General features: G+C 38.9%; 2 protein-coding genes across 3 annotated transcripts in view; one reads left to right on the top strand and one right to left on the bottom strand.

Annotated features, from left to right (window-relative positions):
* Positions 1-14,954, bottom strand: part of LOC117328241 — a 101,267-nt gene extending 86,313 nt beyond the window's left edge. The window contains exon 1 of one of the 2 annotated variants that reach the window (XM_033885703.1): positions 14,592-14,954. In XM_033885703.1, the coding sequence (XP_033741594.1) occupies positions 14,592-14,781 (190 nt within the window). In that variant the 5' untranslated portion in view covers positions 14,782-14,954. The remainder of the gene's footprint in view (positions 1-14,591) is intronic. The other variant, XM_033885704.1, reaches the window with a different exon arrangement.
* The window catches only part of LOC117328242 (transcription initiation protein SPT3 homolog), a 113,813-nt gene that overhangs the window by 54,454 nt on the left and 35,239 nt on the right, over positions 1-24,120 (top strand). The window lies entirely within an intron of this gene.

Below are 24,120 nucleotides of genomic sequence, written 5' to 3'. Positions count from 1 at the left end.
TACTGTGTACTCTCTATACTGTATGTTACTGTGTACTCCCTATACTGTATGTGTTACTGTGTACTCCCTATACTGTATGTTACTGTGTACTCCCTATACTGTATGTTACTGTGTACTCCCTATACTGTATGTTACTGTGTACTCCCTATACTGTATGTTACTGTGTACTCCCTATACTGTATGTTCTGTGTACTCCCTATACTGTATGTTTACTGTGTACTCCCTATACTGTATGTGTTACTGTGTACTCCCTATACTGTATATGTTACTGTGTACTCTCCTATACTGTATGTTACTGTGTACTCCCTATACTGTATGTGTTACTGTGTACTCCCTATACTGTATGTTACTGTGTACTCCCTATACTGTATGTTACTGTGTACTCCCTATACTGTATGTTACTGTGTACTCCCTATACTATGTGTTACTGTGTACTCCCTATACTGTATGTGTTACTGTGTACTCCCTATACTGTATGTGTTACTGTGTACTCCCTATACTGTATGTTACTGTGTACTCCCTATACTGTATGTGTTACTGTGTACTCCCTATACTGTATGTGTTACTGTGTACTCCCTATACTGTATGTGTTACTGTGTACTCCCTATACTATATGTAACTGTGTACTCCCTATACTGTATGTTACTGTGTACTCCCTATACTGTATGTTACTGTGTACTCCCTATACTGTATGTTACTGTGTACTCCCTATACTATATGTTACTGTGTACTCCCTATACTGTATGTGTTACTGTGTACTCCCTATACTGTATGTGTTACTGTGTACTCCCTATACTGTATGTTACTGTGTACTCCCTATACTGTATGTTACTGTGTACTCCCTATACTGTATGTTACTGTGTACTCCCTATACTGTATGTTACTGTGTACTCCCTATACTGTATGTTACTGTGTACTCCCTATACTGTATGTGTTACTGTGTACTCCCTATACTGTATGTGTTACTGTGTACTCCCTATACTATATGTTACTGTGTACTCCCTATACTGTATGTTACTGTGTACTCCCTATACAGTATGTGTTACTGTGTACTCCCTATACTGTATGTTACTGTGTACTCCCTATACTGTATGTTACTGTGTACTCCCTATACTATATGTTACTGTGTACTCCCTATACGGTATGTTACTGTGTACTCCCTATACTGTATGTGTTACTGTGTACTCCCTATACTGTATGTTACTGTGTACTCCCTATACTGTATGTTACTGTGTACTCTCTATACTGTATGTTACTGTGTACTCCCTATACTGTATGTGTTACTGTGTACTCCCTATACTGTATGTTACTGTGTACTCTCTATACTGTATGTTACTGTGTACTCTCTATACTGTATGTTACTGTGTACACCCTATACTGTATGTTACTGTGTACTCTCTATACTGTATATGTTACTGTGTACTCTCTATACTGTATGTTACTGTGTACTCTCTATACTGTATGTGTTACTGTGTACTCCCTATACTGTATGTTACTGTGTACTCCCTATACTGTATGTTACTGTGTACTCTCTATACTGTATGTTACTGTGTACTCCCTATACTGTATATGTTACTGTGTACTCCCTATACTGTATGTTACTGTGTACCCCCTATACTGTATGTTACTGTGTACCCCCTATACTGTATGTTACTGTGTACTCCCTATACTGTATATGTTACTGTGTACTCCCTATACTGTATGTTACTGTGTACTCCCTATACTGTATGTTACTGTGTACTCCCTATACTGTATGTGTTACTGTGTACTCCCTATACTGTATGTTACTGTGTACTCCCTTAATACTGTATGTTACTGTGTACTCTCTATACTGTATGTTACTGTGTACACCCTATACTGTATGTTACTGTGTACTCTCTATACTGTATATGTTACTGTGTACTCTCTATACTGTATGTTACTGTGTACTCTCTATACTGTATGTGTTACTGTGTACTCCCTATACTGTATATGTTACTGTGTACTCCCTATACTGTATGTTACTGTGTACTCCCTATACTGTATGTTACTGTGTACTCCCTATACTGTAAGTTACTGTGTACTCCCTATACTGTATGTTACTGTGTACTCCCTATACTGTATGTTACTGTGTACTCTCTATACTGTATGTTACTGTGTACTCCCTATACTGTATGTTACTGTGTACTCCCTATACTGTATGTTACTGTGTACTCTCTATACTGTATGTGTTACTGTGTACTCCCTATACTGTATGTTACTGTGTACTCGCTATACTGTATGTTACTGTGTACTCCCTATACTGTATGTTACTGTGTACTCTCTATACTGTATGTTACTGTGTACCCCCTATACTGTATGTTACTGTGTACTCTCTATACTGTATGTTACTGTGTACCCCTATACTGTATGTTACTGTGTACTCTCTATACTGTATGTTACTGTGTACTCTCTATACTGTATGTTACTGTGTACTCCCTATACTGTATGTTACTGTGTACTCTCTATACTGTATGTTACTGTGTACTCCCTATACTGTATATGTTACTGTGTACTCCCTATACTGTATGTGTTACTGTGTACTCCCTATACTGTATGTTACTGTGTACTCCCTATACTGTATGTTACTGTGTACTCCCTATACTGTATGTTACTGTGTACTCCCTATACTGTATGTTACTGTGTACTCCCTACTGTATGTTACTGTGTACTCCCTATACTGTATGTTACTGTGTACTCCCTATACTGTATGTTACTGTGTACTCTCTATACTGTATGTTACTGTGTACTCCCTATACTGTATATGTTACTGTGTACTCCCTATACTGTATGTTACTGTGTACTCCCTATACTGTATGTTACTGTGTACTCCCTATACTGTATATGTTACTGTGTACTCCCTATACTGTATGTGTTACTGTGTACTCCCTATACTGTATGTTACTGTGTACTCCCTATACTGTATATGTTACTGTGTACTCCCTATACTGTATGTTACTGTGTACTCCCTATACTGTATGTTACTGTGTACCTCTATACTGTATGTTACTGTGTACTCCCTATACTGTATGTGTTACTGTGTACTCCCTATACTGTATGTTACTGTGTACTCCCTATACTGTATGTTACTGTGTACTCCCTATACTGTATATGTTACTGTGTACTCCCTATACTGTATGTTACTGTGTACTCCCTATACTGTATGTGTTACTGTGTACTCCCTATACTGTATGTGTTACTGTGTACTCCCTATACTGTATGTGTTACTGTGTACTCCCTATACTGTATGTTACTGTGTACTCCCTATACTGTATGTTTACTGTGTACTCCCTATACTGTATGTTACTGTGTACTCCCTATACTGTATGTTACTGTGTACTCCCTATACTGTATGTTACTGTGTACTCCCTATACTGTATGTTACTGTGTACTCCCTATACTGTATGTTACTGTGTACTCCCTATACTGTATATTTTACTGTGTACTCCCTATACTGTATGTTACTGTGTACTCCCTATACTGTATGTTACTGTGTACTCTCTATACTGTATGTTACTGTGTACACCCTATACTGTATGTGTTACTGTGTACACCCTATACTGTATGTGTTACTGTGTACTCCCTATACTGTATGTGTTACTGTGTACTCCCTATACTGTATGTTACTGTGTACTCCCTATACTGTATATGTAACTGTGTACTCCCTATACTGTATGTTACTGTGTACTCCCTATACTGTATGTTACTGTGTACTCCCTATACTGTATGTTACTGTGTACTCCCTATACTGTATATGTTACTGTGTACTCCCTATACTGTATGTGTTACTGTGTACTCCCTATACTGTATGTTACTGTGTACTCCCTATACTGTATGTTACTGTGTACTCCCTATACTGTATGTTACTGTGTACTCCCTATACTGTATGTGTTACTGTGTACTCCCTATACTGTATGTTACTGTGTACTCCCTTAATACTGTATGTTACTGTGTACTCCCTATACTGTATGTGTTACTGTATACTCCCTATGCTTTATATGTTTGTGTTGCAGTGATATGTACTTTTGCCAAAAATGTTACTAATTTGTAAACATAAAACCAACTTGATTAGTAATCCAAGGCATTTTTGGCTGTAAGTATGTGTTTTTGAGTTTTCTGAGTGTAAATCTCACCACTCGGTTAGAGTACCAGCGTCATTACCACCAGAGGGCAGGCCAGGGAAAAATTCTCCTTGTTTATAGTAGATTTAAAGCTTGTAAACAAAATCTAGCCTGTATGATGGTATAATTTTTTATCAACACAAAGAGTTAAATGCTACCAGTTAACGGTTCTCCTTCCCAGTGTACTGACTTTAAGCTTCACTTCCTTAATTCAAATGTAGAATTTGGGTATACTGGTGATCTGCCAATCAAAGGAAGTTCAGGGTTCAGTCAGTGTTTTATAGTATATTATGGAACTGTTATTGGTAATTACTTGTCAAACAGTTGAAGATTCTTGCATTTTCATGATAAAATAAACAGAGTTGCTTCCCTTCCCTTATGATTTACGGTTTATAATGTTGTCAGGAAACATTTATATCACTTTCCTTAAATATCAGTATTCTTACGTCATCTGACCTGGGGTCTGTATACAGTTGTAGCTCCCATTTCAGTACTGTATACATCTTACATACAGTTGGGGCTCCCATTTCAGTACTTTATACATCTAACATACAGCTGGAGCTCCCATTTCAGTACTTTATACATCTTACATACAGTTGGAGCTCCCATTTCAGTACTTTATACATCTTACATACAGTTGAAGCTCCCATTTCAGTACTGTATACATCTTACATACAGTTGGAGCTCCCATTTCAGTACTTTATACATCTTACATACAGTTGGAGCTCCCATTTCAGTACTGTATACATCTTACATACAGCTGGAGCTCCCATTTCAGTACTTTATACATCTTACATACAGTTGAAGCTCCCATTTCAGTACTTTATACATCTAACATACAGCTGGAGCTCCCATTTCAGTACTTTATACATCTTACATACAGTTGGAGCTCCCATTTCAGTACTTTATACATCTAACATACAGCTGGAGCTCCCATTTCAGTACTTTATACATCTTACATACAGTTGGAGCTCCCATTTCAGTACTTTATACATCTTACATACAGCTGGAGCTCCCATTTCAGTACTTTATACATCTTACATACAGTTGGAGCTCCCATTTCAGTACTGTATACATCTTACATACAGTTGGAGCTCCCATTTCAGTACTGTATACATCTAACATACAGCTGGAGCTCCCATTTCAGTACTTTATACATCTTACATACAGTTGGAGCTCCCATTTCAGTACTCTATACATCTTACATACAGTTGGAGCTCCCATTTCAGTACTTTATACATCTTACATACAGTTGGAGCTCCCATTTCAGTACTGTATACATCTTACATACAGTTGGAGCTCCCATTTCAGTACTTTATACATCTTACATACAGTTGGAGCTCCCATTTCAGTACTGTATACATCTTACATACAGTTGGAGCTCCCATTTCAGTACTTTATACATCTTACATACAGTTGGAGCTCCCATTTCAGTACTGTATACATCTTACATACAGTTGGAGCTCCCATTTCAGTACTTTATACATCTTACATACAGTTGGAGCTCCCATTTCAGTACTGTATACATCTTACATACAGTTGGAGCTCCCATTTCAGTACTTTATACATCTTACATACAGTTGGAGCTCCCATTTCAGTACTGTATACATCTAACATACAGCTGGAGCTCCCATTTCAGTACTTTATACATCTTACATACAGTTGGAGCTCCCATTTCAGTACTCTATACATCTTACATACAGTTGGAGCTCCCATTTCAGTACTTTATACATCTTACATACAGTTGGAGCTCCCATTTCAGTACTTTATACATCTTACATACAGTTGGAGCTCCCATTTCAGTACTTTATACATCTTACATACAGTTGGAGCTCCCATTTCAGTACTGTATACATCTTACATACAGTTGGAGCTCCCATTTCAGTACTTTATACATCTTACATACAGTTGGAGCTCCCATTTCAGTACTGTATACATCTTACATACAGTTGGAGCTCCCATTTCAGTACTTTATACATCTTACATACAGTTGGAGCTCCCATTTCAGTACTTTATACATCTTACATACAGTTGGAGCTCCCATTTCAGTACTTTATACATCTTACATACAGTTGGAGCTCCCATTTCAGTACTGTATACATCTTACATACAGTTGGAGCTCCCATTTCAGTACTTTATACATCTTACATACAGTTGGAGCTCCCATTTCAGTACTTTATACATCTTACATACAGTTGGGGCTCCCATTTCAGTACTTTATACATCTTACATACAGTTGGAGCTCCCATTTCAGTACTTTATACATCTTACATCTGATTTCTTGTACTGCCTTAGGTAGCACATTATCATTTTACAGTTGAGTTGACTGGAACAAAACAGAAAAATACAATACAGTGCTCGTGCTGGGACTTGTCACGTAGCCCGGTGTCGTACTGCTGGACTACAATGTTTCCATATAGATACATATAAAACTTGACAGTGACTTGTCATAATGTGGTGTTGAACAGGATACTGCTATCTCATTTTAACCTCAACTCTCTGTGGTTAATAAATTGGGGATATTGAATTGTTTCTCGTTTAATAATTAACATATATTTCACGAGTACGACAGAATATCGATATCAAAATATTCTGTCATACAAGTGAAATTCCTGTTATATGAAAGGGAAACCATTCAATTTTCTTTTAATTGCATTTCATATAGTTAAAAACACAATTAAAAACATCGAAAAATTAATAGTGTCAAAAAGTGCATGATACATGATGTCATCTCTTTGTGACCTTGACAGCGCCATTTTGAAAGGACTGATCAACGCACATTGAAGGGTTTTCTGCCGTTATTGGAAAATCTGTGCATTAGTAGCTAACGTCAAGTGAGTATTTGTCAAAAACTAGTCTAAATATTTCAGAAAATCAGCAAAATAATCAATTTATCTATCTTCTCTTTGATAGGAAAAATTGACAAAATTTCAATGAGAAAATTTCAATGAGATGATCAATACAAAGGTTCACTCTGATTGGTTAAAATTGAAAAACTTATATTTTCACTGCAAAACTTATATTTTCACTGCAAAACTTATATTTACACTGCAAAACTTATATTTACACTGCAAAACTTATATTTTCAATGCTAAATCTTTTATTTTCAGTGCTCATCGCTGCAATGAAAATATAAGTTTTATTAGTTTGCTAAATTTCTATATTTCACTGGCAAAAACGCAATAAAGAAATATGTTGAGCAAATAAACCGGACATATTAACACCAGTATTATCACATACTGTCAAACTATCAGACTTGTAAGGTAATACACCAGTATTATCACATACTGTCAAACTATCAGACTTGTAAGGTAATACACCAGTATTATCACATACTGTCAAACTATCAGACTTGTAAGGTAATACACCAGTATTATCACATACTGTCAAACTATCAGACTTGTAAGGTAATACACCAGTATTATCACATACTGTCAAACTATCAGACTTGTAAGGTAATACACCAGTATTATCACACACCAGTATTGTGTCAGACTTGTAAGGTAATACACCAGTATTATATCACACACCAGTACTGTGTCAGACTTGTAAGGTAATACACCAGTATTATCACACACCAGTACTGTGTCAGACTTGTAAGGTAATACACCAGTACTATGTCAGACTTGTAAGGTAATACACCAGTATTATCACACACCAGTACTGTGTCAGACTTGTAAGGTAATACACCAGTACTATGTCAGACTTGTAAGGTAATACACCAGTATTATATCACACACCAGTACTGTGTCAGACTTGTAAGGTAATACACCAGTATTATCACACACCAGTACTGTGTCAGACTTGTAAGGTAATACACCAGTAATATCACACACCAGTACTATGTCAGACTTGTAAGGTAATACACCAGTATTATCACACACCAGTACTGTGTCAGACTTGTAAGGTAATACACCAGTATTATCACACACCAGTACTATGTCAGACTTGTAAGGTAATACACCAGTATTATCACACACCAGTATTGTGTCAGACTTGTAAAGTAATACACCAGTATTATCACACACCAGTACTGTGTCAGACTTGTAAGGTAATACACCAGTATTATCACACACCAGTACTGTGTCAGACTTGTAAGGTAATACACTAGTAATATCACACACCAGTACTGTGTCAGACTTGTAAGGTAATACACCAGTATTATCACACACCAGTACTGTGTCAGACTTGTAAGGTAATACACCAGTATTATCACACACCAGTACTGTGTCAGACTTGTAAGGTAATACACCAGTATTATATCACACACCAGTACTGTGTCAGACTTGTAAGGTAATACACCAGTACTGTGTCAGACTTGTAAGGTAATACACCAGTATTATCACACCAGTACTGTGTCAGACTTGTAAGGTAATACACCTGTATTATCACACACCAGTACTGTGTCAGACTTGTAAGGTAATACACCAGTATTATCACACACCAGTACTATGTCAGACTTGTAAGGTAATACACCAGTATTATCACACACCAGTACTGTGTCAGACTTGTAAGGTAATACACCAGTATTGTGTCAGACTTGTAGGGTAATAACACCAGTACTGTGTCAGACTTGTAGGGTAATACACCAGTATTATATCACACACCAGTACTGTGTCAGACTTGTAAGGTAATACACCAGTATTATAACACACCAGTACTGTGTCAGAGTTGTAAGGTAATACACCAGTATTGTGTCAGACTTGTAAGGTAATACACCAGTATTATCACACACCAGTACTGTGTCAGACTTGTAAGGTAATACACCAGTATTATCACACACCAATACTGTGTCAGACTTGTAAGGTAATACACCAGTATTGTGTCAGACTTGTAAGGTAATACACCAGTATTATCACACACCAGTACTGTGTCAGACTTGTAAGGTAATACACCAGTATTATCACACACCAGTACTGTGTCAGACTTGTAAGGTAATACACCAGTATTGTGTCAGACTTGTAAGGTAATACACCAGTATTATCACACACCAGTACTGTGTCAGACTTGTAAGGTAATACACCAGTACTGTGTCAGACTTGTAAGGTAATACACCGGTACTGTGTCAGACTTGTAAGGTAATACACCAGTACTGTGTCAGACTTGTAAGGTAATACACCAGTATTATCACACACCAGTACTGTGTCAGACTTGTAAGGTAATACACCAGTATTATCACACACCGGTACTGTGTCAGACTTGTAAGGTAATACACCGGTACTGTGTCAGACTTGTAAGGTAATACACCAGTACTGTGTCAGACTTGTAAGGTAATACACCAGTACTGTGTCAGACTTGTAAGGTCACACACCAGTATTGTGTCAGACTTGTAAGGTAATACACCAGTATTATCACACACCAGTACTATGTCAGACTTGTAAGGTAATACACCAGTATTATATCACACACCAGTATTGTGTCAGACTTGTAAGGTAATACACCAGTATTATCACACACCGGTACTGTGTCAGACTTGTAAGGTACAATTTAATACACCAGTATTATCACACACCAGTACTGTGTCAGACTTGTAAGGTAATACACCAGTACTGTGTCAGACTTGTAAGGTAATACACCAGTACTGTGTCAGACTTGTAAGGTAATACACCAGTACTATGTCAGACTTGTAAGGTAATACACCAGTACTGTGTCAGACTTGTAAGGTAATACACCAGTACTGTGTCAGACTTGTAAGGTAATACACCGGTACTGTGTCAGACTTGTAAGGTAATACACCAGTATTGTGTCAGACTTGTAGGGTAATACACCAGTATTATCACACACCAGTACTGTGTCAGACTTGTAAGGTAATACACCAGTATTATCACACACCAGTACTATGTCAGACTTGTAAGGTAATACACCAGTATTATCACACACCAGGCCTAGAAGCTTGGTATTTGACAACAATTTGTGAAAAAATTACCTTGTCGCATTGTCCAGGTCACAGAGGTCAAATATTTTTAAACACTCAAACTGTTTCTACTAAAAAATCAAAAGGCCTCAAATATAGATATTTCATTATCAGGTAGGTTCTTGAAATGTTGCCTGACAAAGTTATATAACCTTGATAAAATGTCAAGGTCATTGGGGAAAAACATGTAAAATACTCAAATGACTTCCTCTGATGAACCAAAATCACTGGGATTCAAGATAATTGACTGGTCGGTTACTCAGGGACGAGACCAGACAAAATTTGGGAAAGAAATGACCTTGACCTATGGTTCTCATAGCTAGGGGTCAACTTTGTTAAAACACTCAAACAGTCAAACTCATGACAACAAGACTTAGTGTTAATTTTCATTTGAAAATTGGCACCGTCAACATTTCACTTCAAAATTTTGTGTTTGATGATCAAACATTAAGGAGGCATGAGGGAGGGAGTGGCCCCCTAAACGTAGAGGAGAGATTGGTGTAGGGAGGGAGTGGCCCCCTAAACGTAGAGGAGAGATTGGTGTAGGGAGGGAGTGGCCCCCTAAACGTAGAGGAGAGATTGGTGTAGGGAGGGAGTGGCCCCCTAAACGTAGAGGAGAGATTGGTGTAGGGAGGGAGTGGCCCCCTAAACGTAGAGGAGAGATTGGTGTAGGGAGGGAGTGGCCCCCTAAACGTAGAGGAGAGATTGGTGTAGGGAGGGAGTGGCCCCCTAAACGTAGAGGAGAGATTGGTGTGTCTGGGACAGGTGTAATTTACGTCCACCTTCTCTACACCTGTAAAACTAGCCATTGTGTCATCCACCTATAATCTCCCACCCACACACCACTTGCTGTCTGCCTTTTCTGTGGAGGCTAATTGCTTTCAGGTGAGATAATTGGCCCACGAGTAAAACGTAGCACCTGAACAGCAGGTAATGACCAGAGCTACCTACTTGAACAGGTATTGGACAACGATGACAATCTGTCCCATCTATTATTATCACTAATTACCATCCTTATTGACCAGTTAGAATGTACAGTATTGATACATCTGCCATTTAAATAACCTTGACCATTGGTCATCACAGTGAGATATACCAGTGTATTGACATTAATACATGTGTATCTAGGCAGCTCAGTAGGAGGTTTATCAGTGGGTAGAATGTAGGTGTGGGTAGGAAGGATGACTGGATGTATATTTTAGTAGTAAGTTGTAAATAGGTGTTACAGACACTTTTCAACTATGAACTAAATAATGCAGTAAAGCAGTGGTAGGAATTTGACTCAAATACAATACATGTACCTCTCCCTGTACTTTGGTGGTGAGGATTTGACCTAGATTTGATACCCCTCCCTGTACTTTAGTGGTGAGGATTTGACCTAGATTCGATACCCCTCCCTGTACTATGGTGGTCAGGATTTGACCTAGATACGATACCCCTCCCTGTACTATGGTGGTCAGGATTTGACCTAGATACGATACCCCTCCCTGTACTTTGGTGGTCAGGATTTGACCTAGATACGATACCCCTCCCTGTACTATATGGTATAATATGTGGTCAAGATTTGACCTAGATACAATACCCCTCTCTGTACTATATGGTATAATAGGTGGTCAGGATTTGACCTAGATACGATACCCCTCCCTGTACTTTGGTGGTCAGGATTTGACCTAGATACAATACCCCTCCCTGTACTATGGTATAATAGGTGGTCAGGATTTGACCTAGATACAATCCTGCACCCTGTGTTTGATAACGATGTGGGGGTGGAGCTGTGGTCAGTAATCCTCTTACCTGTACAGAGTTTGATGGAACCATTAATGGAAATGCCTCCTTGTGATGAATGTTGGCGGAAGTTTGTGACGTAGGCTTTTTATCGGTACCATTACATCAGGAAATGTTTGATTTTAGAAATAAAAGTGAAAATTTATATGATTTTCAATGTCATTCACTTTTCTACAAAGGAGTGACTGGTTTATGATGGTAAAATTGAGGTATTGACAGTATTATGATCATAGAAAATTTGATCAGTTGCTCACTTTCTCTAACGTGATATACATTTATTGGAGGCCATTGGTCACCATTCTAATACCCAAATCAGTAGATGGTACATATGTTACCTCTGACAACCATTTTGGTCATGTGATACCAATGGTATGTTTTTTTGTGGTTTTCCCATTTCTGATTCATCAAGGAAAATTGCTGAATTGACAATTCTGTTTGTGGTTTTTTACCCAAATATCAGACCAGTTATTCCAATTAATTTTGACATGGTATTAATTTGTGCATAAAACTTAATTTTACTGACATGTACCTTATAACTGAACTTAACCTTGATGTGGTATATTACTCTGATAAATGTTCTTAGTTGTATTTCCATTCTTGTTTTAGGTAATTATTTTGAGACTGTTTGATTCAATAATGTTGATTTGAAATAAGGACATAGAAATGGTGTTCAAAATCTGATACACTAGTATCTATATTTTAATTTTAAATTGCATGAATGTTCCCTTGGTGTATTCTTATATCATTAAATCCCTATTTCATGACAGAAACAAGACTAAAAAAATAAAATAAATCAAGAAAAGGTCCATTTTGTTGTGTCTGATGCGCTTTTCCTTTAAATTATAAAATGTATCATATAACAAAATACCATTTCTATTGAAAATATAGTAAATGACTACATCAAAATATAGTAAATATTAACTACATTAAAAATAAAGCAAATATTTACTATATTAAGAATATAGCAAATATGTACTAAATTAGAATATAGCAAATATGGACTACATTAAAAATATAGCACATATCCACTATGATAAAAATAAAGCAAATATTTACTACATTGAAATAATATTATAGCAAATATTGACTATGATAAAAATATAGCAAATATTTACTACATTAAAACTATAGCAAATATTTACTATGATAAAAATAAAACAAATATTTACTACATTGAAATAATATTATAGCAAATATTGACTATGATAAAAATATAGCAAATATTTACTACATTAAAAATATAGCAAATATTTACTACAGTAAAAATATAGCAAATATCCACTGATATAAATAAAGCAAATATTTACTACATTAAAAACAAATATTTACTACATTAAGATATTGCAAATATCTACTGTTATAAAAATATAGCAAATATTTACTACATTAAAAATATAGCAAATATCCACTTTGTTAAAAAACAACAACAAATATTTACTACAATGAAAATATAGCAAATATTTACTATAGTAAAAGATAGGAAATATGAACTACATAAGAAATAAAGGAACTATTTACTACATTAAAAATATAGCAAATATTTACTACATTAAAAATATAGCAAATATCCACTTTGTTAAAAAAACAACAACGAATATTTACTACAATGAAAATATAGCAAATATTTACTATAGTAAAAGATAGGAAATATGAACTACATTAAAAATAAAGGAACTATTTACTACATTAAAAATATAGCAAATATTTACTACATTAAAAGTATAGCAAATATTTACTACATTAAAAATATAGCAAATATCCACTTTGTTAAAAAACAACAACGAATATTTACTACAATGAAAATATAGCAAATATTTACTATAGTAAAAGATAGGAAATATGAACTACATTAAAAATAAAGGAACTATTTACTACATTAAAAATATAGCAAATATTTACTATAGTAAAAGATAGAAAATATTAACTACATTAAAAATAAAGGAACTATTTACTATATTAAAAATATAGCAAATATTTACTACAGTAAAAAGATAAGAAATATTAACGACATTAAAAATAAAGGGACTATTTACTACATTAAAAGTATAGCAAATATTTACTACAGTAAAAAGATAAGAAATATTAACCACATTAAAAATATAGGAAATATTTGCTTTAAATATTATAGAGTTGTTACAGAAAACTGCATATTGATTTAAGTAAAGAAAATTTAATGTGTAATATGTTATATGAATTATTGGCACATTCAATGTAAATGTGTCAAATTTATTAAGATTTATGATATTTGTGTATTATTGGTATAATAAATACAACATCCTTTTAAACTTGTCATACAAATTGTTTTCACTGGGTCAATAAGAAGTTAATTAGCTATGAAAATTGTTCAAGGAGCGCAAAGTAAATTTTGTGGTTTTTAACATATCTGGATGTTCATGGGAATAAAATTGTGTATTTTTGCACCTTGTCTGCATTGGCACTGGCTTTCAAATATTTATATTTGAGAATTATATATGCATCTCAGTAATAATTTTTCTAAGTGTATGTCATTCATGATTTTGTGTTTTTGTGTGAAATATCTTAATACTAAGTTAGGATTTTCTGAATAATACATATGAATGCTATGAGAACATCTAATGATGCTTCAATGTAGACAGGTACATTTGATGATGTATGTTATGATTTTCTGACATGTCAGACATTGTCAGAATATCTGATGATGTAACGTGTAAGTCCTGAAATAAGAGTATGTGCTATAGTTTTATTTAAAGTTTAACAATTTGTAGTTAACTTACCTGTTCTGACTGACAGAGATAGAACAGGTGATGAGGCTCCCGGGGAACTAAATCCGGAGGAAACACTGACCACAGTAGATAGGGGTGCGACTGTACCCAGTGACACCACAGGCTCTGTACCAGTACTGTATATATATATATATATATATATATCTGGGATATCACCACACAGGGGCCAGCCCTGTCTCATCAGCCACACATATTACACAGGGAGACAACAAATTCTCACAATATGTGCCAGCACTCATCCTGTATAAGTATTGGATAATTTTTAAGTTTCCATTGGAATCGATGGTGTAGAAAATTACAAATTGATGATAATTTTGTATCCCGGCTCACCAACTGTTGAAGGCACAAAGCCTTACTCACAGCCCCCACTATGTGTTGTATAGACCCGATCCAGATTTTTGTGGTTTTCCTGTTTTTGCCCGCCACTATTATCCACACCTTGATTTTTGTTGGCCACATTTAACAGATATTTAAATACTTTTGTCCCCAGTATTTCATTTCTTCCATAACATTTAGTAATATTTACATTTTGAAAATAAAGATAAAATGAAGAGTTTAGTGGGTGTGAGGATTAGTGTTCTGAGCTGTGTGAGGGTTAGCTTCATGAGGAGTGTCCTGGCTGTGTATCGTCCAGGCCAATACTATACAGATACAAGATAAGAACATTTCTTTAATGACCGTATTAGCCTCCCCTCCTCAATTGGAATACCACATTAAGGTGTTATTTGTCTCAAATTTTCTGCAACATTTGAGGTGATACAAATCTTAAATGGAAAAATAAGAGTATTTTATGTTTCTTTAAATGGCACTTCGATTCATTATTATTCAATGGCTTGAAATCTGATTCATAAGTCTGATTATTTTTATACTGAAATCCAACCTCAATGTATCATCCTTCCCTTTCTTGATTTTACTGTTAAGTACTTGCACTGCTTATGGAAAATTTTGATTAAACTCTTTGGTACAAATGAATCAAATATAGAGTGGGTTTAGTAATGAAGACCTCATGACGTCACTACAAAATGTCCCGGGTGATGGGGAGTGGTTTAGTAATACAGACTTCAGTCACTACTAAGATGTCCCGGGTGATGGGGAGTGGGTTTAGTAATACAGACTTCAGTCACTACTAAGATGTCCCGGGTGATGGGGAGTGGGGTTAGTAATACAGACTTCAGTCACTACTAAGATGTCCCGGGTGATGGGGAGTGGGTTAGTAATACAGACTTCAGTCACTACTAAGATGTCCCCGGTGATGGGGAGTGGGGTTAGTAATACAGACTTCAGTCACTACTAAGATGTCCCGGGTGATGGGGAGTGGGGTTAGTAATACAGACTTCAGTCACTACTAAGATGTCCCGGGTGATGGGGAGTGGGTTTAGTAATACAGACTTCAGTCACTACTAAGATGTCCCCGATGATGGGGAGTGGGGTTAGTAATACAGACTTCAGTCACTACTAAGATGTCCCGGGTGATGGGGAGTGGGTTTAGTAATACAGACTTCAGTCACTTCTAAGATGTCCCGGGTGATGGGGAGTGGGGTTAGTAATACAGACTTCAGTCACTACTAAGATGTCCCGGGTGATGGGGAGTGGGTTTAGTAATACAGACTTCAGTCACTACTAAGATGTCCCGGGTGATGGGGAGTGGGTTTAGTAATACAGACTTCAGTCACTACTAAGATGTCCCGGGTGATGGGGAGTGGGGTTAGTAATACAGACTTCAGTCACTACTAAGATGTCCCGGGTGATGGGGAGTGGGTTTAGTAATACAGACTTCAGTCACTACTAAGATGTCCCCGGTGATGGGGAGTGGGTTTAGTAATACAGACTTCAGTCACTACTAAGATGTCCCCGGTGATGGGGAGTGGGTTTAGTAATACAGACTTCAGTCACTACTAAGATGTCCCAGGTGATGGGGAGTGGGGTTAGTAATACAGACTTCAGTCACTACTAAGATGTCCCAGGTGATGGGGAGTGGGGTTAGTAATACAGACTTCAGTCACTACTAAGATGTCCCGGGTGATGGGGAGTGGGTTTAGTAATACAGACTTCAGTCACTACTAAGATGTCCCCAGTGATGGGTAGTGGGTTTAGTAATACAGACTTCAGTCACTACTAAGATGTCCCCGGTGATGGGGAGTGGGTTTAGTAATACAGACTTCAGTCACTACTAAGATGTCCCCGGTGATGGGGAGTGGGGTTAGTAATACAGACTTCAGTCACTACTAAGATGTCCCCGGTGATGGGGAGTGGGTTTAGTAATACGGACTTCAGTCACTACTAAGATGTCCCGGGTGATGGGGAGTGGGTTTAGTAATACAGACTTCAGTCACTACTAAGATGTCCCGGGTGATGGGGAGTGGGTTTAGTAATACAGACTTCAGTCACTACTAAGATGTCCCCGGTGATGGGGAGTGGGGTTAGTAATACAGACTTCAGTCACTACTAAGATGTCCCGGGTGATGGGGAGTGGGTTTAGTAATACAGACTTCAGTCACTACTAAGATGTCCCGGGTGATGGGGAGTGGGGTTAGTAATACAGACTTCAGTCACTACTAAGATGTCCGGGGTGATGGGGAGTGGGGTTAGTAATACAGACTTCAGACACTACTAAGATGTCCCGGGTGATGGGGAGTAGGTTTAGTAATACAGACTTCAGTCACTACTAAGATGTCCCCGGTGATGGGGAGTGGGTTTAGTAATACAGACTTCAGTCACTACTAAGATGTCCCCGGTGATGGGGAGTGGGTTTAGTAATACAGACTTCAGTCACTACTAAGATGTCCGGGGTGATGGGGAGTGGGGTTAGTAATACAGACTTCAGTCACTACTAAGATGTCCCGGGTGATGGGGAGTGGGGTTAGTAATACAGACTTCAGTCACTACTAAGATGTCCCGGGTGATGGGGAGTGGGTTTAGTAATACAGACTTCAGTCACTACTAAGATGTCCCGGGTGATGGGGAGTGGGGTTAGTAATACAGACTTCAGTCACTACTAAGATGTCCCGGGTGCTTGGTAGTGGTTTTGGGACCAAGTCCCAGCACCTATTTGTCTGTCATCAGCATAAAACATTCCTGATGTCCAAAGTCACAGAAAGAATGAATCCCTTGTGCTCCTTACATAGAGGCATTATTGTGTATATATAATGTAATAACGCTGTTTGACACTGAAATATGTGGCCTGCTGAGATAAGTGCTGGGTTTTCCTGTTTATTTGTTGTTGGTGTGTAATACTGTATCACAAGGAAACCATCATCTTGATATGTCCTGGGGTTACTGTAGGCCTTACCCCCACAGCTGTGTATAGACATTAAAGTAACAGTCAAAGGGAGGTAATCCAAATGTCACTGTCCATATTTTCCTGGAATATTCATTGTTGGTGGTTTCATTCATTCTCTCATATATGCTTCATATGTATACCTGGTTACTGTATACCTGGTATGTATACCTTATAGCCTTAGAGTTACTGAACTGCTGTATGATGTCCCTAAGTATCAATGACGAGCCTAATAGAGTTACTGAACTGCTGTATGATGTCCCTAAGTATCACTGACGAGCCTTATAGTTACTGAACTGCTGTATGATGTGTCCCTAAGTATCACTGACGAGCCGTAGAGTTACTGAACTGCTGTATGATGTGTCCCTAAGTATAACTGACGAGCCTTAGAGTTACTGAACTGCTGTATGATGTGTCCCTAAGTATCACTGACGAGTCTTAGAGTTACTGAACTGCTGTATGATGTGTCCCTAAGTATCACTGACAAGCCTTACAGTTACTGAACTGCTGTATGATGTCCCTAAGTATCAATGACGAGTCTTAGAGTTACTGAACTGTATGATGTCCCTAAGTATCACTGACGAGCCTTAGAGTTACTGAACTGCTGTATGATGTGTCCCTAAGTATCACTGACGAGTCTTAGAGTTACTGAACTGCTGTATGATGTGTCCCTAAGTATCACTGACAAGCCTTACAGTTACTGAACTGCTGTATGATGTCCCTAAGTATCACTGACGTGTCTTAGAGTTACTGAACTGCTGTATGATGTGTCCCTAAGTATCACTGACAAGCCTTACAGTTACTGAACTGCTGTATGATGTCCCTAAGTATCACTGACGAGTCTTAGAGTTACTGAACTGCTGTATGATGTGTCCCTAAGTATCACTGACAAGCCTTACAGTTACTGAACTGCTGTTTGATATGTCCCTAAGTATCACTGACGAGCCTTAGAGTTACTGAACTGTATGATGTCCCTAAGTATCACTGACGAGCCTTACAGTTACTGAACTGCTGTTTGATATGTCCCTAAGTATCAATGACGAGCCGTAGAGTTACTGAACTGCTGTTTGATATGTCCCTAAGTATCACTGACGAGTCTTAGAGTTACTGAACTGCTGTATGATGTCCCTAAGTATCACTGACGAGCCTTAGAGTTACTGAACTGCTGTATGATGTGTCCCTAAGTATCAATGACGAGCCTTACAGTTACTGAACTGCTGTACTGTATCTTACGCTTTTGTAAATCGTTTAATTAAACATTTTCCCTGCGGATAGGCCGTAATAATTGTACCTGCTGCCCCATTGCATGATCATAAGATGTGATTGGGATCTTATCTTTTCTTTTTCTAAACAACTTTCTTCTTCCTAATGTAGCCCTTGGCACTGTCTCACTTTTGGCCTTTAGTTGAGCCACTAGATCTGTGAGGAAGGCTTTGGGGTCGGTCCTCTGGCCAAGATATACCGAGTTGATAAAAAACGATGGTAGTTGCCACTCCTACTTAGGTGCTTAGGACTCCAGCCTAATGGGAGTGGGACGATTGGTTCACCCATTGTCTGTATAATACGAGTGGGTGGGATGTCCTGTTGGGTGACATTGGCTTTATGCGTTAATTCTGACAAGTAGCACCATAAAATTGAGATCAGTTTCATACTATCACAAGGAGACAAACACGAACATACTTTCCAAAACACACACATGCATCTTGCGCACAGGAGAGGTTGTCATTAATCTAATTCAGCTGTTGATAGGATGTTAAACAATACAAGCTAAACTAGTTTAAAATAAAAATGATTAGGGCTTGTCAGTACTTCTGCGACATGTGCTGTATGATAAAGATGAACATGTACATGGTACTTCTGAGAAGTTAGTGGATCAATGTCACTTAGGTTAATTATGTGCAGTATATTTGTTAATTTTGATTTTCAGTATGAAATAGTTTTTGTTGTTCCTGATATTGTAAGGTAATTTTTGGTATGCTATTATTGAACTTGGCTGAGGGTTACCTCCCCTCATCCACTTACTGTGTACTTTTACAGATTATCTACTGAGCAAGCCTCATGTGGTCATTTACTGATCATAGTCTGCTGTTAGAGTGTATCCTAAGTTTTATTATAGATACCATAACCTTTAACCTCAAAGTCTTTGTCTTTGATCAGGGCAATCAATGTCAGTGACAGACCTCCAATGTAGTATGATTCTAACAACAAGTGATACACTGAGTACACTACCAACTATAGCCATGATATACCTGTGTAGACTGTACACTGTCACCTAGCCATGATATACCTGTGTATACTGTCACCTAGCCATGGTATACCTGTGTAGACTGTCACCTAGCCATGATATACCTGTGTAGACTGTCACCTAGCCATGATATACCTGTGTAGACTGTCACCTAGCCATGGTATACCTGTGTAGACTGTCACCTAGCCATGGTATACCTGTGTAGACTGTCACCTAGCCATGATATACCTGTGTAGACTGTCACCTAGCCATGATACACCTGTGTAGACTGTACACTGTCACCTACCCATGGTATACCTGTGTAGACTGTACACTGTCACCTAGCCATGATATACCTGTGTAGACTGTCACCTAGCCGTGATATACCTGTGTGTAGACTGTCACCTAGCCATGATATACCTGTGTAGACTGTATACTGTCACCTAGCCATGATATACCTGTGTAGACTGTCACCTAGCCATGGTATACCTGTTTAGACTGTCACCTAGCCATGGTATACCTGTGTAGACTGTCACCTAGCCTCAATATACCTGTGTAGACTGTCACCTAGCCATGATATACCTGTGTAGACTGTCACCTAGCCATGGTATACCTGTGTAGACTGTCACCTAGCCATGATATAACTGTGTAGACTGTCACCTAGCCATGATATACCTGTGTAGACTGTACACTGTCACCTACCCATGGTATACCTGTGTAGACTGTCACCTAGCCATGGTATACCTGTGTAGACTGTCACCTAGCCATGATATACCTGTGTAGACTGTCACCTAGCCATGATATACCTGTGTAGACTGTACACTGTCACCTAGCCATGATATACCTGTGTAGACTGTCACCTAGCCATGGTATACCTGTGTAGACTGTCACCTAGCCATGATATACCTGTGTAGACTGTCACCTAGCCATGATATACCTGTGTAGACTGTCACTTAGCCATGATACACCTGTGTAGACTGTACACTGTCACCTACCCATGGTATACCTGTGTAGACTGTACAGTGTCACCTGGCCATGATATACCTGTGTAGACTGTCACCTAGCCATGGTATACCTGTGTAGACTGTCACCTAGCCATGATATACCTGTGTAGACTGTCACCCGGCCATGATATACCTGTGTAGACTGTCACCTAGCCATGGTATACCTGTGTAGACTGTCACCTAGCCATGATATACCTGTGTAGACTGTCACCTGGCCATGATATACCTGTGTAGACTGTCACCTAGCCATGGTATACTTGTGTAGACTGTCACCTAGCCATGATATACCTGTGTAGACTGTCACCTAGCCATGGTATACCTGTGTAGACTGTCACCTAGCCATGATATACCTGTGTAGACTGTCACCTTGCAATGACATACCTGTGTAGACTGTCACCTAGCCATGATATACCTGTGTAGACTGTCACCTAGCCATGATATACCTGTGTAGACTGTCACCTAGCCATGATATACCTGTATAGACTGTCACCTAGCCATGATATACCTGTGGTAGACTGTCACCTAGCCATGATATACCTGTGTAGACTGTCACCTAGCCATGATATACCTGTGGTAGACGGTCACCTAGCCATGATATACCTGTGTAGACTGTACACTGTCACCTGGCCATGATATACCTGTGTAGACTGTCACCTGGCCATAATATACCTGTATAGACTGTCACCTAGCTGTGATATACCTGTGTAGACTGTCACCTAGCCATGGTATACCTGTGTAGACTGTACAGTGTCACCTGGCCATGATATACCTGTGTAGACTGTCACCTAGCCATGGTATACCTGTGTAGACTGTCACCTAGCCATGATATACCTGTGTAGACTGTCACCTGGCCATGATATACCTGTGTAGACTGTCACCTAGCCATGGTATACCTGTGTAGACTGTCACCTAGCCATGATATACCTGTGTAGACTGTCACCTGGCCATGATATACCTGTGTAGACTGTCACCTAGCCATGGTATACTTGTGTAGACTGTCACCTAGCCATGATATACCTGTGTAGACTGTCACCTAGCCATGGTATACCTGTGTAGACTGTCACCTAGCCATGATATACCTGTGTAGACTGTCACCTAGCCATGATATACCTGTGGTAGACGGTCACCTAGCCATGATATACCTGTGTAGACTGTACACTGTCACCTGGCCATGATATACCTGTGTAGACTGTCACCTGGCCATAATATACCTGTATAGACTGTCACCTAGCTGTGATATACCTGTGTAGACTGTCACCTAGCCATGGTATACCTGTGTAGACTGTACAGTGTCACCTGGCCATGATATACCTGTGTAGACTGTCACCTAGCCATGGTATACCTGTGTAGACTGTCACCTAGCCATGATATACCTGTGTAGACTGTCACCTGGCCATGATATACCTGTGTAGACTGTCACCTAGCCATGGTATACCTGTGTAGACTGTCACCTAGCCATGATATACCTGTGTAGACTGTCACCTGGCCATGATATACCTGTGTAGACTGTCACCTAGCCATGGTATACCTGTGTAGACTGTCACCTAGCCATGATATACCTGTGTAGACTGTCACCTAGCCATGGTATACCTGTGTAGACTGTCACCTAGCCATGATATACCTGTGTAGACTGTCACCTAGCCATGGTATACCTGTGTAGACTGTAACCTAGCCATGATATACCTGTGTAGACTGTCACCTAGCCATGGTATACCTGTGTAGACTGTCACCTAGCCATGGTATACCTGTGTAGACTGTCACCTAGCCATGGTATACCTGTGTAGACTGTCACCTAGCCATGATATACCTGTGTAGACTGTCACCTAGCCATGATATACCTGTGTTGACTGTCACCTAGCCATGGTATACCTGTGTAGACTGTCACCTAGCCATGGTATACCTGTGTAGACTCACCTAGCCTCAATATACCTGTGTAGACAGTCACCTAGCCATGATATACCTGTGTAGACTGTCACCTAGCCATGGTATACCTGTGTAGACTGTCACCTAGCCATGATATAACTGTGTAGACTGTCACCTAGCCATGATATACCTGTGTAGACTGTACACTGTCACCTACCCATGGTATACCTGTGTAGACTGTCACCTAGCCATGGTATACCTGTGTAGACTGTCACCTAGCCATGATATACCTGTGTAGACTGTACACTGTCACCTAGCCATGATATACCTGTGTAGACTGTACACTGTCACCTAGCCATGATATACCTGTGTAGACTGTCACCTAGCCATGGTATACCTGTGTAGACTGTCACCTAGCCATGATATACCTGTGTAGACTGTCAACTAGCCATGATATACCTGTGTAGACTGTCACTTAGCCATGATACACCTGTGTAGACTGTATACTGTCACCTACCCATGGTATACCTGTGTAGACTGTACAGTGTCACCTGGCCATGGTATACCTGTGTAGACTGTCACCTAGCCATGGTATACCTGTGTAGACTGTCACCTAGCCATGATATACCTGTGTAGACTGTCACCTAGCCATGGTATACCTGTGTAGACTGTCACCTAGCCATGATATACCTGTGTAGACTGTACACTGTCACCTACCCATGGTATACCTGTGTAGACTGTCACCTAGCCATGGTATACCTGTGTAGACTGTCACCTAGCCATGATATACCTGTGTAGACTGTCACCTAGCCATGATATACCTGTGTAGACTGTACACTGTCACCTAGCCATGATATACCTGTGTAGACTGTCACCTAGCCATGGATATACCTGTGTAGACTGTCACCTAGCCATGATATACCTGTGTAGACTGTCACCTAGCCATGATATACCTGTGTAGACTGTCACTTAGCCATGATACACCTGTGTAGACTGTACACTGTCACCTACCCATGGTATACCTGTGTAGACTGTACAGTGTCACTTGGCCATGATATACCTGTGTAGACTGTCACCTAGCCATGGTATACCTGTGTAGACTGTCACCTAGCCATGATATACCTGTGTAGACTGTCACCTGGCCATGATATA

The sequence above is a fragment of the Pecten maximus genome, chromosome 5 (genome assembly GCF_902652985.1).
Source record: "Pecten maximus chromosome 5, xPecMax1.1, whole genome shotgun sequence".
Classification (NCBI taxonomy): Eukaryota; Metazoa; Mollusca; class Bivalvia; order Pectinida; family Pectinidae; genus Pecten; species Pecten maximus.
This window is presented reverse-complemented; position numbering and strand designations above follow the sequence as displayed.